Source organism: Hippocampus bargibanti, linkage group LG08 (assembly GCF_051943395.1).
Source record: "Hippocampus bargibanti isolate YZ-2025 linkage group LG08, ASM5194339v1, whole genome shotgun sequence".
Lineage (NCBI taxonomy): Eukaryota > Metazoa > Chordata > Actinopteri > Syngnathiformes > Syngnathidae > Hippocampus > Hippocampus bargibanti.
The window spans coordinates 8,311,079-8,329,883 of record NC_142741.1 but is presented as its reverse complement, the minus strand read 5'-3'; the positions used below and the strand labels follow the sequence as shown (position 1 = coordinate 8,329,883).

The window sequence follows — 18,805 nt, the reverse complement described above, 5'->3', positions numbered from 1 at the left end:
TCCGAACCCTGGATGTTCAATGGTGCAGGTGAGGATTGTTTCCTGCAGAAGTCCACCACCAGCTCCTTGGTTTTCCCGGTGTTGATCTGGAGGTGATTCTGCTGGCACCAGTCCACAAATTTGATGCGTTGCCCCCAAGCCGACATTGCCGAGTTTTTTTAATTGTTTTTTTTTTACACACGTAGACGTTTTGCAATGCCACATCTGGACTGACGTATGTGGCCAAAATGGCTGTCGTTTCTGATTCTATTATTTTTTTCCTCGCATTCATTGAAATGTGGGAAAGCTGTCAGTTGCCGTCTCAGCTGAACCCGACGGCCGCGTCGAGAGACATGAAAACGTTTGAATGGGAAAAGTCGGCCAGGTTAACATCATACTTTGCCATTATTGGCTGGAATGTTTTTTGTCTTTATCTTACGCTGCTCACTTTGTCTGCTATGTGAAACACGAAGCCGCATGACATCTAATTTAATAATAAACGAAAACACCCCAGTATTCCCGGTCGAATTTTTTTTTCTTTTTAGAATTGACAAATGTGGTTCAATAGCAATCTAATTGTCCTGCGGGGAGAAAGGCGGCCGAGCTAAGTTTTCCCAATTTGGTTGCAAGCGCCGTGTAAACAGTTTAGGTCATGCAGGGTCGGGTTTGTAGTCTCTTGCAAACCGAGGCTGAATGTTTCTTTTGGGTTGTGCTTGATGAATGATTTCGAAAGGGAATCCGTAGAGTGGAATAAGTGACTCGGGTCGAGGCCCAAATGATGGTAAAAGAGAAAGGCGGGTATATGCGTTTCGGGTTTTCACTCCCTAAATGATTTTGATGGGCCCCACACAAAGGAGCGGCCCAGTGGGACAGTGGTTAGTGCAATGCAGTGGTACCGGGTTCAATTCCAGCATGTGGCCTGTGTGGCTTTTCTCTGGGTACTCTGGTTTCCTCCCACGTTCCAAAAACATGGATGGCAGGTTGATTGAACACCCAAAATTATCCATTGGTGTGAGGGAATTGAACCCTATGGACAATTTCCGAAGTACCTGCAGAAAAGCCATGCAGGAGTGGGGGAGTGCAGTGCAGTGGTACCGGGTTCAGTTCCAGCTCCGTGTCGAGTTTCAATGTTGTCCCCGTGCCTGCGTAACTATCCTCTGGGTACTGTGGTTTCCTCCCCCATTCCAAATACATGCATGGCATGTTGATTGAACACCCGACATTGTCCATTGGTGTGAGTGAATTTAACCCCATGGACCATTTCTGGAGTACCCGGAGTAAAGCCACGGAGGAGAGGGGAGTGCAGTGCAGTGGCATCGGGTTCAATTCCGTGTGATGTTTGCATGTTCTCCCCCCTCCTCCGTGGCTTTTCTCCGGGTACTCCGGTTTCCTCCCACATTCCAAAAACATGCATGACAGGCTGATTGAACACCCGAAATGTTCCATTGGTGTGAGGGAATTGAACTCGATGGACATTTTCCAAAGTACCTGGAGAAAAGCCACTGAGGAGGGGGGGGTGCAGTGCAGTGGTACAGCGTTCAATTATAGCTCCGTGTGGAGTTTGCATGTTCTCCCCGGGCATGCGTGGCTTTTCTCCGGGTACTCCAGTTTCTTCCCATTTTACAAAAACATGCAAAGCAGACTGATTGAACACCCGAAATTGTCCATAGATGTGAGTGAATTGAACCCTATGGAAATGTTCTTGATTACCTGGAGCAAAGCCGCAAGAGGGTACCTCTGCATTGTGAGGTCGACCCACTAACCATTGGGCAACCCTGTGAACAAAGTTAGCGATTACAATTATGGAGCCCGAATATTTCTTTCTTATTACTCACCACCGCTCCAGAAGAATGAATCAGGACCATGTTCTCAAAATGGCCGACAGTCTGTCTTTTGCAGAGTTTGATCAGAAGTGAACCAAAATCCATCCCCGCTTGATGGACAGTTAGGCCGCATTTGTCAGCCAGTTATTTTTCCTTGCCATGTCATTAAAACTCCAAATATGACCTTTAACCGCCGCTTCCTTGAACATTCAGGATCGGATATCCTTCAAACCAAGAGAAATTGACTCGCTCTGACAAAGAGAAAAAATCCCTGAGAGATCAGTTGAGAAGCATGACTGAGAGAAAGGAGCGCTTGAACCTTTGACCTCAGATAAACTCGGTCGTCAGTATTAGATAGCCCGCTAAGTCATTATTATCGTACCTCGCATCAATAAACTGTCCGTAGCGGAGAGGTGACAAGGAAAAACATTAAGATAGCTATATGGATGGATTACAGTAGTTGAAGCAAGACTAAGAGGAGAAGTGAACATTTGTGAGCAGCAGTATGGCTTCATGCCAAAAAATAGTACAACAGATGCAGTGTTTGCTTTAAGAATGCTGATAGAGAAGTACAGAAAAGGTCAGAAGGAATTGCATTCTGTCTTTGTAGATCTGCAGAAAGCTTACGACAGGGTGCCTAGAGAAGAGCAGTGGTATTGCATGAGGAAGTCTGGAGTGACAGAAGTATGTCAGAGCGGTGCAAGACATGTATCATGACTATAAGACAGTTGTGAGGTGTGCTGTTGGTGTGACGGAGGAATTCAAGGTGGAGGTGGGACTCCACCAGGGGTCAGCTCTGAGCCCCTTCTTGTTTGCTATGGTGATGGACAGGCTGACAGACGATGTTAGACAAGAATCTCCTTGGACCACGATGTTTGCAGATGACATTGTGATCTGTAGCGAGAACAGGGAACAGGTGGCGGAGAAACTAGGGATGTGGAGATATGCCCTGGAAAGGAGAGGAATGAAGATCAGTCGCAGCAAGACGGAATACATGTGTGTGAATGAGACGGATCCAAGTGCAAGAGTGATGCTACAGGGAGAAGAGATAAAGAAGGTGGAGGATTTTAAGTACTTGGGGTCAACTGTCCAGAGCAATAGAGAGTGTGGAAAAGAGGTGAAGAAGCGTGTCCAGGCAGGTTAGAGCGGCTGGAGAAAAATGTCAGGTGTGATGTGTGATACAGGGGTTTCAGCTAGGATGAAAGGAAAAGTGTATAAATCAGTGGTGAGACCAGCCATGATGTTTGGACTGGAGACAGTGCCACTGAAGAAGACAGGAAGCAGAGATGGAGGTAGCAGAGCTGAAGATGTTGAGGTTTTCTTTGGGAGTGATCAGGTTGGATAGGATCAGGAATGAGTACAGTAGAGGGACAACTCATATTAGAGGCTTTGGAGAGAAAGTCAGAGAGGCCAGACTGAGATGGTTTGGACATGGCCAGAGGAGAGAGAGTGACTATATCGAGAGACGTATGCTAAGCCTTGAACTGCCAGGCAGGAGAGCAAGAGGAAGACCGAAGAGGAGGTTTATGGATGTGGTCAAAGAGGACATGAAGGTAGCTGGTGTGAGAGAAGAGGATGCACAAAACCGGGATAGATGGAGGACATTGATTCGCTGTGGCGAACCCTGAAGGGAAAAGCCGAAAGGAAAAGAAGAAGAGGAGATGGATGGATAAGTAACTTATAGTAATACAGTCAAACCTCAGTTCTCGTCCAATTCGGTTTTGACCAAATATTTTGGGGTTTTAATGCCTCGATTTACAACAAAAAAAAGGGTTCTGAGCGCACCTGAATGCACTACTCGACTCCCCGCTGCTTCCTTACACTTCCTGGTGTCGCGTCTCATTGTGGCCGACACATTAGCCTAGTGTAGCATTCCATTGTGAGAAGCCGTGTTTCTATTCTTCATCTGATTTCTGGAACTGATTATATGATCGAAAACCCAGATTTGACTGTACGGTATTTCATAGGAGTCACCAACACCAAACAAAAAGGAGTCACCGCGTCGTTGACGCGGTGCCTCCAAATGTTCCCGACTGACTACAAATAGTGTCCGAGGCTCAGTCAGTCACCAACCTAATTCGTTTTTATTCTTTTCTTTGCGATTGTCCAGATGATTCCAGCGATAAAGGTCTCCAAGGATGTTTAATCTAAATGAAGAAGAGACTGAAGATCTTTCATGGTATTGAAGGTCAAGGACGCACTTGTCGTAAAGAACAGCAACAGGGGTGCATCCATACTACGCATCACCAAGGTTAGTGTATCACTTGGACTTTTGGGGGAATATCAAATGATTAAAACGCATCCCCCACCCGACGCTGACCTTTCAAGAGACCGCTCTCTGACAAGGGGGGTCAGTGACATTGTGTTCTTACGTTATGCGGTGCTTGCTGTGCAGCAGTCACACCCTTGCTTCATGTGCCTCCCCAAGAAAGGAGTTCAAGAAAAGTTCATTTTCTTCCTTTTCAAATCTGCCTCTACAAATGAGCTAAACCAAAGCGAGTTTGACCAAGCAGAGGTTAGTCAATTGCAAGGTTACACTGTTATAACGACAGGCAGTATATCAGCCGACTGAACAACCAATCCTAATCTAAAACCTAAATGAAACCCTGAACCCTAAACCCTTAAACCAAACCCTCAAACACTAATTGTGAATGGCTGCCTCTGTTCATCCGCACAAAAAATCCAGTGACTGTAAAGTGTCCCTGAGACTTTTGAAAGGAGCTTAGAAATTAAATGTATTATTATTATTATTATTATTATTATTATTATTATTATTATTATTATTATTATTATTATTATTATTATTATTATTATAAACCCAGAAATAAACCCTAATCCACTAAGCCAAACCCCAAATGCTGATTCTAAAAATCCTCAACCTTAAACCTTGAATCCAAACCACTAATCATAACTCCTAACCCCAACCATAAACCTGAACCCTAACTCTGATTCTGATCCTTCACCCGAACCATCACCTTAAACCCTAACTCTAACCTCTCACACTCACCGAAACCCTAAAACCTAACCCCTAAGCCATAAACCTGATCCTCGCCCAAACCCAAACTCCCGATCGCTAACTTTGCAACCTAACCCTGAACCCAAACCGCCAACGTAACTCCTGAAAAGTAACTCCTAACCATTTCCCCCTAACACAAACCCTAACTCTGACCATAACCTTAACCCAAACCCTAACCCCTCACACCCCCGAAAACCCTCACCTGAACCCTAAATCTCAACCTAACGACCCCTAACCCCTCTAGAAGTAACTCCAAACCAAAACGCTAACTCCTAACCCTAACCTATGCATCCCAGATCCTCAACCCTAATCCCCTAACACTAAACCCTGAACCCAAACCCTAACCCAAACCCTTACTACTCACACTAACCCTATATTATTATTATTATTATTATTATTATTATTATTATTATTATTATTATTATTATTATTATTATTATTATTATTAGTAGTAGTAGTAGTAGTAGTAGTAGTAGTAGTAGTAGTAGTAGTAGTAGTATTAATACTACTATCGTTAGCACTAAAAACCACTTTAATAACCGTAATAACTATAATCACATAGTAACTACCGGTCTTCGTTTTGGTCATTTCGGCATATTTCTTCTCCGGTCTTTCTCATCTTCTTTATTGGAGGCAGACTTTTCTTTGACGACGCCGCCCCCTTGTGGTCCAATCCCAAATCAACCTGCACATTAAACAGCCTCCAGCTTTCTCAGCTGACAGTCAGCAACCTGAGCAACCTTTCAATTACTCCTCCTCAAACTGGTTCCTGATCATCGTCGAGACTTGAAAAATAATTGTAGGAGTGCTGACCACATGTAAGTCATCCTTCTGTCAAATAACTCCATGACACCTGGAGTCCAAACAGATCAATTCTTATTTTTTTATTCTCAGGAGCAAAGTTGAAGACGTAACCCGAAAAGCAACGCAGGAGTCGCAGATAGCAGCAGCCCCTAGCTAGGCCTCCCACCAACCTCAGGTAACCATGTTGTCAAAACCACAGACAACAAAGAAATGAGAAAAGAATTGAGTGAACGCTCGCACGTGTGGCTGCCGTTGCTCACCCACAGAAAAACTTACCGTGTGACTGAAAATTGACCTTGAGAGTGTCACGGTTTGCAAGGTGGTGAAGGAAGTTGTAGATCCCAAAAAGCAGGCAGGAAGGAGCGGCAGGTTGTAGATAAGAAATTGTATTAAAATAAAGTCAACTGGAACAAAAATCAAAAACATTAAAATCATCTGAACAGAAAAATACAAAGCATCAAAGGAAATGCATACACAATGCACAATGCGTACAATTGCATACAATGCCTACAATGCATACAATGCATGCAATGCATACAATGACCCGACGCCGAATGGTCGTGCAGAGAGTCCTTTTGACTGCCACTGATTAGAACGACCAGTACCTGCGAGGCTGCAGGCAGGGCTACACATTGGTCGCCAATCCGAAAGTGGCAATCTGCCACAGATCGGAACGACCAGCACCTGTGCAGGTGCAGGCGGGGTCAACAGCGCCACCCGTTGGTCGCCAACCAGAGCATGACAGAGAGAAAGGCGCTTATAAATGAAATGTATTATTATTATTATTATTATTATTATTATTATTATTATTATTATTATTATTATTATTATTATTATTATTATTATTATTATTATTATCATCTTGTTTTATTACACATATGTCTTCTTGTGCCGGTCCCAAGCCCGGATAAATACAGAGGGTTGTGTCAGGAAGGGCATCCGACGTAAAAGCTTGGCCAAAACAAACATGCGGATCAAACCTCTCAAGATGGAGGACACTGATTCGCTGTGGCGACCCCTTGAAGGGAAAAGCCGAAAGGAAAAGTAGAAGATCATCTTGTTTTATTTAAAAAAAAAAGAAATAACAGGGTCGCTAGCGTGTAAGGGAATAACTGAAATAAAAATGTTCAAATGACCAGCAGAAACTTTTATTGAACACATTCTGCTTTAGCATGAAACTTTAACGCTGTGTAATGTGACCTTTGTAACATTGAAAGTATGTACACAGACCATAAGACCCAAAGTACAAATTGAATGATGCCTGAATTTTGTTGTTGAATTTTTATCGCTATCGTGCCTCCTCTTACACTCTCATGTTTGTTTTAAGGAAGGGCGGAAAGTAAAAATGCATCACTTGACTTTATCGAGACGGTAATTCATCTAGTTTAGCACTGAGCTCACCCCAAAAAGAAGCAACACCCATACGCTCTAGATGATTCACGCCGGGCAGGCGCTGTGAGTTTCGCACGCTAACTCATGGCAAACGTCGCATGAAAAGGTTGCGGTGTCACAGTTGGTGATGAACTGCTGGATCCCGGGTGCTTTTGTGGCCTCGTTGGATGGCCTGTGGCAGTGAGCTGAAACGACATCTCCAAAACATGAACTCATAAATATCAGCGTCTCCTCCAAACACAAAAGCTCACGTGAATGTGCGCTAACAGCTAACTGTACCTCTCGCGTTGACTAAACTGGGTTTCCACGAAACTGAAGTAGTTAAAAAAATTGACCTAACTTAATTTTGTGGCGTGGTTTTGTTCATGTAACATACCCATATCACGTGTCGTACTTAGCTAGCTAGTCATCTTGCTAGCATAGCTATCAGGCTAGCGATTTGACAATCGACTGTATGTAGCTAGCAGTTGAAGCAGTGGCCTGAATGGAAAAAAAAACAAAAAAACTGAAAGGTGAAAAGGAATTGAACGCTGTAACTCCATATTTAACTCATTCACTGCCATTCATGAATTTATTCGGGAATTGAAAATATCACGTAGAGCGCCATTCACGATTTTTTTTCGGGTTTTGTTTGTTCATGGTTGAGTGCTGATAAAGCACTGGTCAGACCTCTGGTGATGTTTTTCACTTCCACAAGGGGGCAGCATTTCCCTTTTTTCATGTTAGCACTTTGTTCCAGCTTCAGCTCTTGTTCAAGCGCAATATACATAATAATAATAATAATAATAATAATAATAATAATAATAATAATAATAATAATAATAATAATAATAATAATAATCTTCTTCTTTTCCTTTCGGCTTTTCCCCTCAGGGATCGCCACAGCGAATCAATGTCCTCCATCTATCCCGGTTTTGTGCATCTTCTTCTCTCACACCAGCTACCTTCATGTCCTCTTTGACCACATCCATAAACCTCCTCTTCGGTCTTCCTCTCGGTCTCTTGCCTGGCAGTTCAAGACTCAGTATCCTTCTCCCGATATAGTCACTCTCTCTCCTCTGGACATGTCCAAACCATCTCAGTCTGGCCTCTCTGACTTTCTCTCCAAAGCCTCTAATATGAGTTGTCCCTCTAATGTACTCATTCCTGATCCTATCCAACCTGGTCACACCCAAAGAAAACCTCAACATCTTCAGCTCTGCTCTGCTACCTCCAGCTCTGCTTCTTCTTCCAGTCCAAACATCATGGCTGGCCTCACCACGGTTTTATACACTTTTCCTTTCATCCTATCTGAAACCCTTCTATCACACATCACACCTGACATTTTTCTCCAGCCGCTCCAGCCTGCCTGGACACGCTTCTTCACCTCTTTTCCACACTCTCCATTGCTCTGGACAGTTGACCCTAAGTACTTAAAATCCTTCACCTTCTTTATCTCTTCTCCCTGTAGCATCACTCTTGCACTTGGAACCCTCTCATTCACACACATATATTCCGTCTTGCTGCGACTGATCTTCCTTCCTCTCCTTTCCAGGCCATATCTCCACATCTCTAGATTCTCCGCCACCTGTTCCCTGTTCTCGCTACAGATCACAATGTCATCTGCAAACATCATGGTCCAAGGAGATTCTTCTCTAACATCGTCTGTCAGCCTGTCCATCACCATAGCAAACAAGAAGGGGCTCAGAGCAGACCCCTGATGGAGTCCCACCTCGACCTTGAATTCCAAAGTCACACTGACAGCACACCTCACAACTGTCCTACAGTCATGATACATGTCTTGTACCGCTCTGACATACTTTTCCGTCACTCCAGACTTCCTCATGCAATGCCACAGCTCTTCTCTGGGCACCCTGTCATACGCTTTCTCCAGATCTAGAAAGACACAATGCAATTCCTTCTGACCTTCTGTGTACTTCTCTATCAGCATTCTTAAAGCAAACACTGCATCTGTCGTACTCTTTTTTTGGCATGAAGCCATACTGCTGCTCACAAATGTTCACTTCTGCTCTTAGTCTAGCTTCAACTACTCTTTCCCAGAGTTTCATTTTATGGCTCATCAACTTTATTCCTCTGTAATTAGTACAACTCTGCACATCTCCTTTGTTCTTAAAAATGGGCACGAGTACACTTCGTCTCCATTCTTCAGGCATCTGTTCACCATCTAAGATCTTGTTGAATAACCCAGTCAGGAACACCACCGCCACCTCTCCAAGACACTTCCATACCTCGATTGGTAAATCATCAGGCCCGAGTGCCTTTCCCCCCTTCATTCTCTTCAGCGCCCTCCTCACTTCATCCTTGCTAATGCTTGCTACGTCTTGGTCCACAACATTCACGTCTTCTACTCTTTGTTCCTTCTCATTTTCCTCATTCAGCAATTCTTCAAAGTACTCTTTCCATCTTGCCATCACACTACTGGCACCTGTTAATAATAATAATAATAATAATAATAATAATAATAATAGTAATAATAATAATAATAATAATAATAATAATAATAATAATAATAATAATAATAATAATAAAAGCGCCATTCAAAACTCTCAAGGACACTTTACAGTCACAGGATATTTTTTCTGCGGGTGATCAGAGGCAGCCACACGCGCCAGCAGTCACACCTTGAAGTAACATTGAAATATATATATACAGTGAGACCTCCACTTACAAACTTAATTGGTTCCCAGACAGTGTGTAAGGCGAAAAGTGTGTATCTAAAAAAATGTCCCATAGGAAACCATTAAAATGGGAATAGTACGTTCCCAGGTTTCCATAAAATATAGTTTTAACTAAATAAGCCTTAAAACTACACACAACATACCTTATTCTATGTATAATAAATGTGCTATTGTATTGTAATGAAAGAAATACACTGCCTTGTATCATAAAGTCACAAAGAGAGGCACATTACATGAGGACTGTAATTAAAGAAATAAACTGTGCTGAAAAATAAAGTTGTATTTACCTTTTTGATGGTCGTTGATGGCTTATGGAAGGACAGTCACCTTCCATACGGACTGTTGGTAACTTAACCTCTGGTGTGGCTTCTCTTCTTTTTACTTTGGAGACTCCTCATCATTTTTGCTGATTAAAAACCTCTTAATTGACACCTGTTTCTTTCTGACTTGCAAGGTCTTACGAAGCTTAGGCATCACATTATCCTTTCATCATGTTGATGATTGTCATAGCCAGTCTTTTCTGGATGGAACTGTTCGGTAAAAGCCTGCACATCATTCCACTTTGCCAACATTGCCTTCTCCTCCTCGCCCTCAGATGTTGTCGAACCATCCGTTACTGGCTTTAAAATCCTCAATAAGCGGCGAACTTTCAGGTTGGCGCGTGGCGATATCGGCGTGAATTAGCCGTGCTTTCTCGCATAAAATAACTTTACTCATGCTGTCGCCGGATAGCTGCTTTTCGTTAATCCAAATTAACAGAATTTTTTCAACTTCTTCGATTGCCCGAGACCGTCGCTTTGAGAGCACGGAAACACCTTTTGCAACAGACGCACCTTTGATGGCTTCTCCGTTCCGGAGAATGGGAGCAATGGTTGACTTAGCATAGCCGTGCTCGGCCAATAAATCACACAAACACACACTTCGTTCGTGTTTTTCAATTATCTCCTTCTTCTCAGCGACGGTGATTTTATTTTGTGTCTTTAGGGCTGAACATGAGCCTGTGGTGTTTTTTTCGGTCCCATCATAGTAAAATTATCAGCAAAAAGCTCCAAGTAGGCGATCGACGTGTGCATTCAATGAGAGGGGGTGTGCAAAGTAGCGCCACTATTATGAAAATAGTGCTTATTATAAGGTTTAATGTTCATACATTTGACGTTCTTAAGACGAAAAGTTTGTAAGATAAGGTGTTTGTAAGTTGAGGTCTCACTGTATGTATATATATATATATATATATATATATATATATATATATATATATATATATATATATATATATATATATATATATATATATATATATATATATATATATATATATATATATATATATATATATATATATATATATATATATATATATATATATATATATATATATATATATATATATATATATATATGTGATGTCAAGAGAGGCTGTGTCCTGGAGGGCAAATACATCCCCCTAAGATGGCTCCACCCAGAGAGAGTCTTGGCCCCATCTGGTGGAAGGCAGCAATTAAAACCACACACCTGCAGCTGATCAGGGCGGGATTGGCAGGCAAGGCTCTTAAGGCAGAGAGCCTCTGAGTGTGGAGCTTGGGGAAAGACAAGCTCGATTGCTGTGCTCTATGAAGAAGTTGATTGCTGCGGGGAACTCATTGCCAGTTGGGACCACACGACAGGACACTGGATTTGGACCTTGCTAAGGTGGCTAGGCTACACGAGGAGGACGTCAAGAGGGGTGAGGCCTAGAGACTCTTGGAAAAGAAGTCCGTCTTCAGTTTTACCTCCGAAGAGACTGAGACTTTATTCTTTAAGTATTGGAAGAGACACTATTCAATATATATATATATATATATATATATATATATATATATATATATATATATATATATATATATATATATATATATATATATATATATACTGTAGTTTTATATACCGGTACATATCCTCTACTGCCATACGTACGTCCGCCTCACAACAACACACAGGCATACAAGTGTGCATATTTAAAAAAACAGATCGGGAGCAAAACTGAGTTTGGTAGTGCTTTATTTATTAATTACAAAGTAATAACATTTTGTAATCATCACTCAATAGGGGTCGGCATGGTAAAAAAAGAGCACATTACCGGTACCGACTTTTCCGAAAGCTCGAACCACCGTGCCAGCAGACACGTTAGCCCAAGCAACCACAATCCATTGGCAAACTGTGGCGTAACATCCAGCCCTTTTCGTTTGCCTTAATAAAGACGCCTGCTGGAAATGTCTTTTTAGGCAAAGTCTGTCTTTTAAAAAAATCACAATCGGCGGGAGTTTCCCTCTGTTAGCACGGCAGCCAAGCAAAACAGGAAACGAAGCCTTTTCGCCAGCTTTCCAGAATAATTCGCTGTCCGTTGCTGCGCTGCTGTAGTCCTGGTCCGGATGGGAAAATGGCACAGTTTCATAAAACGGCAGCACCAAGACGGACCTCCTTGGAAATGTTCAATTTTCATTTCCTCCGTTAGCGTTACTGCTCTGAGTGGTATGGTGACGGTCGAAACACTCCTTCTGCTCGCTCTTAGCTCGAAGCTTTCCTCCAACTCCGGCCACCTTGCCTTATGTCCGCGTATTATGTCACGGCGGCTCGATTCCCATGTTCCTCGGCGTAGCTGATAGCCTTCAGTTTAAACTGAGCTTCATAACCATGTCTCTTTGCCATTTTCAGGGTTGTTCGTTTATACACAAACCACGCCCATACATCCCCTCATGCTCCCGACACGTCCTCCTTATATATATATATATATATATATATATATATATATATATATATATATATATATATATATATATATATATATATAGAGAGAGAGAGAGAGAGAGAGAGAGAGAGAGAGAGAGAGAGAGAGAGAGAGAGAGAGAGAGAGAGAGAGAGGCAGCGGTTGCCGTCTCCACCATTGTTCCCTGGCGAGTGGACTGGAGACTTTTGGACTTCTGGAAGCAGTCCCTTGAAGGGGGGGTACTATCATGATCTGGTTGGCGACCAACAGGTGGCGCTGTCGGCCCCGCCTGCTCCTGTACAGGTGCTGGTCGTCCCGAGCCTTGGCGGACTGCCACGTTCGGATTGGCGACCACCGGGTAGCGCTGTCAGCCTGCCTGCTGCCTCGCACGTGCTGGTCGTTACAATCAGTGACACTTAAAAGGACTCCTGGCACGACCATCCGGTGTCGGGTCATTGTTGTATGCTTTGTATTCAATTGTAAGCATTGTATGCTGTGCGTGTGTTTGTTAGACCTTGGCGGACTTTTACTCTTGGTCTTCTTTTGATAATTTGTATTTTTCTGTTCAGATGATTTTGATGTTTTACATTTTGTTCCTGCTGACCTTTTTTGTCGTACAATTTGTCAAACACAACCTCCTGCTCCCTCCTGCCTGCTTTTTGGGATCCGCACCCGCCATCACCACTTTGCAAAATGTGACAAATTTAGGAATTACATGTTTTTTTCTGTTGAAAGAAGAGAGTCTAAAGTCCTAAAACGTGGATTTATGTGGGACAAGAGATGTGAGACAATCTATTTTTGTCAGTTTACGCTCCAGCTGCGTGTTTGCTTTCAACATTTAGCTTGTAATAGACCATGACGTCCCTGATCCACTGCTGAAAGGGACTCTTTGATCCTCTCCTCTTTCATCTAGAACGGCTTCATTTCACGAAGAGGGTACAGAAAGTGCTGAAGTATGTCATATTATTTGTTTATTCGTTTGTTTGTCTGTTTGTTGGTTTGTTTTACTTTGTTACTTCCGGGTTGAGTGAATGCTGGCGCGTGTGGCTGCCACTGCGGGTAAAGAGTTTGTCAAATCTCTTTATTTGTTGAATGATGGTTGTGAAATCTCCCAGGGATTTGACACGCAGATGTCTCGCAGAGCTTGATCGTGGCGTCGGGTCGAGCAAGTAGTGCTGTGAAACTCTGTCCGATGCTGAGCAGGTCTCCGGGAGTTGCGTATGTGTCTGAGTCTGAGATGATTCTCTGCTGCTGTCCCGTGACGGATGCCCTTTTATACTGTCCAAGTGTGGGAAATGTGTCATTCTGAGATTTACATCAAAGCTGCGGTGCGCACCTTTGCCGCCACAGGGCTCCCCTCCTGGATCCGAAGTCGGTGAAAGCGATGAAGGAAAAATGAAGAACAATATAAAAAAAACAAACGTCGATCGGAGAGGCCAGGCACGATGACGGTCGATCAGCGGGCATGGCGGGCGTTGGTGGGGAGGTGGCCGAGGAAGTTTCGGTGGTGGCTGAAGTCGTTCGGCTAGGTTTGGTCGAGTCGGGGAATCGATGAGGGAGCGTGAGGACGAAGGAGCGTGGGGTTGGTCATGCTGCCGGGCACGTACAGGCTGGTCATCGGCGACGGTGACGTTGATCGCGATGCCATGGTGCTCTGCAGGACAGAGGAAGAACGCTGACGTCGGCGGCTGAGTCGGCCATGAAGCGTCTGCCCGATGTCCGATGATGTCTGATCATGGACATAGACGATGTCCGATCGGGGACCTAAACGATGCAGCAAGAAGTCGTCAGGCGAGTTTTGGCTATCGGGGGTGCGGCGGGTTTCACGGTGGGGGTTGGGCGCCCACAAGTGGTGGCGGCCCATCGGGAGCTCCTGAGAAGATGCCGGGTTCATGGGCGGCTGGTAAATCTGGCCCTTTCCATTCGGAGAGTTGATTGGGCTGGCTGGCTCGCCAATAAAGAGTTTGTCAAATCATTTGTTGAACGGCGTTTGTCAAATCTCTCAGGGAAGTGACACGCAGATGTCTCGCAGAGCTTGATCGTGGCGTGGAGTCGAGCAAGTCGTGCTGTGAAACTCTGTCCGATGCTGAGCAGGTCTCTGGGAGTTGCGTGTGTGTCTGAGATGATTCTCTGCTGCTGTCCCGCGACGGCGGCCCTTTTATACTGTCCAAGCGGTGGGAAATGTGTCAGGCTGAGATTCACATCAAAGACGCGGTTTTGAAAGCTAACTAGAACCTAGCTATCTCACGAGCTAGCTAGAACCGAGGTAGCTCATATATATAAATGAAATGTGTTATAATTATTATAAAACTCAATATTCTGTGAGTCCTGTATTTCAAATGACAGTAACAAGAACCCTGGCACTGGAGTGGACACAGTTTTGAACATGTCTGGCAGTTTTCATACTCTTTACAAGTGAAATTCAAATCGACGATTCTGTCACGTACCACTAGAGGGAGGCCACGTCCCCCCAGTGGAATTGCAGGTCAAATTCTCGAGTGTTACTTCTGGGTTTTCTTTGAGTCTGGTTCACTCGTGTTATCTTCCTAGCCGCCTCTCCCTCCCTCGTTGTTGCCCTTTTCCTTTGTTGCTCATTTCCCTTCATCAGGCCCTCTCATTTCTCATTTTTATGTCATCTCATGTCTTCTAGTCTTCTTTATGATATCACGTGAGCGCATATTTACAGGAAATGTGCGCTAAAGAACAAATAAATGTCAACAGTGTATGACTTTGATTGTAAAAGCAGATTGAAGGACACAAGAAGAGAGAAGAAGTGCTCTCCATTTCATGGACGAACTTCTTTTGTGCCTGAAACAAAAGTGCCCAATGGCGCGCAGCCACTGAGCAACAAATTCCTGAAAAATTACAACTTGTGTCAACGTGTTGACGGCAAACTAATACGAGTCTGGCTTTTCTCTTGCTCACTTGTCTATTCATTTCCTGACAGTAAACACGTGTGAAAACCTCTTTTTTTAACTGCTGACAATATCTATGTGTGTTACTCAAAACCTGTTTTTTTTTCCTTTTTTTGACTGCTTTTTAAATGTTTATTTTTTTGTCAAGGTCTGTGAAAAGGAACATTTACACCATTTTATCTATGAATCAATTTTAATGCAAAGGCGTCCCAATTTACAGTTTGGATTTGAAATTTATGTTTTGTTTTTGCACTTTGTAACAGCTGTAGAAAGCGCAATATAAATCAATATGTATTGGATTGGATTGGATTTTGCGCCACCGGAGCTTTTCCAACTCACTATGTCCATTTATTTTATTTATTTATGTATTTATTTATTTATTTATTTATTTGTGTTTACCCATTTATTTATCAATTTATCAATATATGTATTTATTATTATTATTATTATTATTATTATTATTATTATTATTATTATTATTATTATCTATTTAGCCATTTATTTATTCATGTATTAGTTTTTTTGTTTGTCTAGGGGCATTTATTTATTGAGGTATTATTTTTTATTTGATTATTTATGTATTTCTTAATTTTTATTTATTTGTTTATCCATTTATTTAGCCATTTATTCATCCATTTATCAATGTATCTATATTTATTTATTTATTACTATTTTCTATTTAGCCATTTATTTCATTTATTTATTTTTTGTTTGTCCAGGCATTTATTTATTGATGTCTTCTTCTTTTCCTTTCGACTTTTCCATTCAGGGGTCGCCACAGCAAATCAATGTCCTCCATCTATCCCGGTTTTGTGCATCCTCTTTTCTCACACCAGCTACCTTCATGTCCTCCTTGACCACATCCATAAACCTCCTCTTCGGTCTTCCTCTCGGTCTCCTATTTATTGATGTATTATTTATTATTTATTTGATGATTTATGTTTTTATTTTTTTATCCATTTATGTATCCATTTATCAATGTATCAATGTATCTATTTATCGATTGTTATTATTTATCCATTTATTTATTTATGTTTTTATTTCTGTATATGTTTGTTTATTTATTTATGTGTTTGTTTATTTGTATACATTATTAATATTTATTTATCATTTATTTATCCATTTATTTTTGGATCCATTTATTTATTTATGTTTTTATTTATGAATCTATGTTTTTATTTATTTGTTTATTTTTTATTATTATTCATTTATCATTTATTTTTTCATTTATTTGTTTATCCATTTATTTATTTATTTATTATTATTTATTTATCCATTTATTTATCTCATCTCATCTCATTTTCCGTACCGCTTATTCCTCATTAGGGTCGCGGGGGTTGCTGGAGCCTATCTCAGCTGTCTTCGGGCACAAGGCGGGGGACACCCTGAATTGGTTGCCAGCCAATCGCAGGGCACACAAAGACATACAACAGTCACTCTTACACTCACACCTACGGACGATTTGGAGTGGTCAATCTGCCTGCCATGCATGTTTTTTGGAGTGTGGGAGGAAACCGGAGGACCCGGAGAAAACCCACGCGGGTCCGGGGAGAACATGCAAACTCCACACAGGGAGGCCGGACCGGGACGCGAACCGGCGACCTCTGCATTGTGAAGCCGGTGTGCTAACCACTCAGCTACCGGGCCGCCCATTTATTTATTTATTTATTTATTTATTTATTTATTTAGATTTAATATTTAAGATGTAAGATGTAAGATGTAAGATTTAAGATTTAAGAAAATAGAAGATTTCACTTTAGATCTAAAACAAAAAAAACATCACTTTGTTTGGTTTCTTTGAAAAATGAATTAGGTGTTTTTTTTTTTTATGGGGGAGGCGCTGAAAGAAAAGACACGTCCATGATTGACTCGTTTCATTGCCAAGCGCCTATTGAGATTTTGAAGTCAGAAATCACAAAAAAAGTTCAACAACAACAACAGTTAAACATTAATGCAGATTTCTTACGGAAATGGAAAAGTTGAGATCTTACTTTACAGTGACCAAAAAACAATGCAAAAAAAAAATAAAAATACAGAAGAAGCTCAATATATATATTAAAAAAGTTTGAAAAGAGTGGAAATGAGTTCCAGTTGGTCAGTGACACAGACTAAGAGTCTTTTGGACTGTGCACTTTTTGCACTGGACCACGCAGCACCAGTGGAAACGACACAGGCAGTTCTCCTCGAAGACCACCGTCTCCTGTCGGTAGCCGCGTTGGCAGCAAAGTAGATCACAGCCGCTGATGTCCATGGCGGTGCTGTTGCACATGCGCCCCCGCGTGCTCAGCGAACCCGTCTTGCGGTTGGCCAGGCAGAAATCGGGAGATTCGTCCGAGTAGATCAGATCCTGCCTGTCGGGTGGTTTGATGTTTTGCCCCAACGGGATCAAGGTCTTGCCATCGTTGCCGCCCATCACTTTGAAGGCGCCGTTGAAGCGCTCCAGCAGCCGGTCGCCTACCTCGCGGAAATGTGGCATCTTTTTCCAACATGTGCGTAATGTGCACGAGCTGGACAGGCCGTGGCACTTGCACTCTGTCCGCATGTAAAGCTTCACTGCCTTTTGGTGGGGGGGGGGGGGGCAGGGGGGTGAAGATTGGAGTGTGGAAAAACAGGAAACAAAGAATATTAATCAAAACAAGGGGAGAGTTGAGTTGTTTGTTTTTTGTTTTCGGGAATTGGAAAAGGCTCGCTCTCTCCCCTGGACCCGAAAACTTGGAGAACCAAAGGAATTATTTTTGAAATGACATAAAAATATTTAATCAAACTTATAAAGCACACCCTAGCTAGCTAGGTTCTGGTTAGCTAGTTAGCAAGCTAGGTTATAGATAGCTATCTTATAGCTAGATAGCTTGGTTCTGGCTAGCTAGATTGTTAGGTTCTGGCTAGCTAGATAGCTAGGTTCTGGCTAGCTAGCTATCAAGCTAGGTTCAACCTAGATAGCTAGATAGTGAGGTTCTGGCTAGCTATTTAGCAAGATAGGTTCTAGCTAGATCGCTAGGTTCTGGCTAGTTAGATATATAGGTTCTGGCTAGCTAAATCGCAAGCCAGGTTCTAGTTATCTCGGGTCTAGCTAGCTTGCCGGATAGCTAGGTTCTGGCTGGATAGCTAGCAAGCTATGTTCTAGCTACCTCGGTTCTAGCTAGCTGGCCAGATAGCTATGTTCCAGTTAGTTAGCTAGCAAACTAGGTTCTAGCAAGATAGCTAGATTCTGGCTAGCTAGATAGCTAGGTTCTAGCTAGCTAAGTTGCCTTACTCACTAGCTCGCTAGGCAACATAAAAGCAGATGCTTTTCAGAAGGAATTACACTCTCCAACCCCCCCGCACCCGCCACCCTTCATTTTGCCTCTGGCCTTCCTACATCTAACAAGCCTTGACAACAGATCATTCACTTATACTGCACATAATTAACCCATCACACATACACACACGCACGCACGCACACACACACACGCACA

General features: G+C 42.5%; 1 protein-coding gene across 1 annotated transcript in view; it reads right to left on the bottom strand.

Moving 5' to 3' along the window:
• Positions 1–17,046: 17,046 nt before the first annotated feature.
• Positions 17,047–18,805, bottom strand: part of wnt6b (wingless-type MMTV integration site family, member 6b) — a 73,701-nt gene continuing 71,942 nt past the window's right edge. The window contains exon 4 of the mRNA XM_089002288.1: positions 17,047–17,907. Within this exon, the coding sequence (XP_088858414.1) occupies positions 17,446–17,907 (462 nt within the window). The 3' untranslated portion in view covers positions 17,047–17,445. The remainder of the gene's footprint in view (positions 17,908–18,805) is intronic.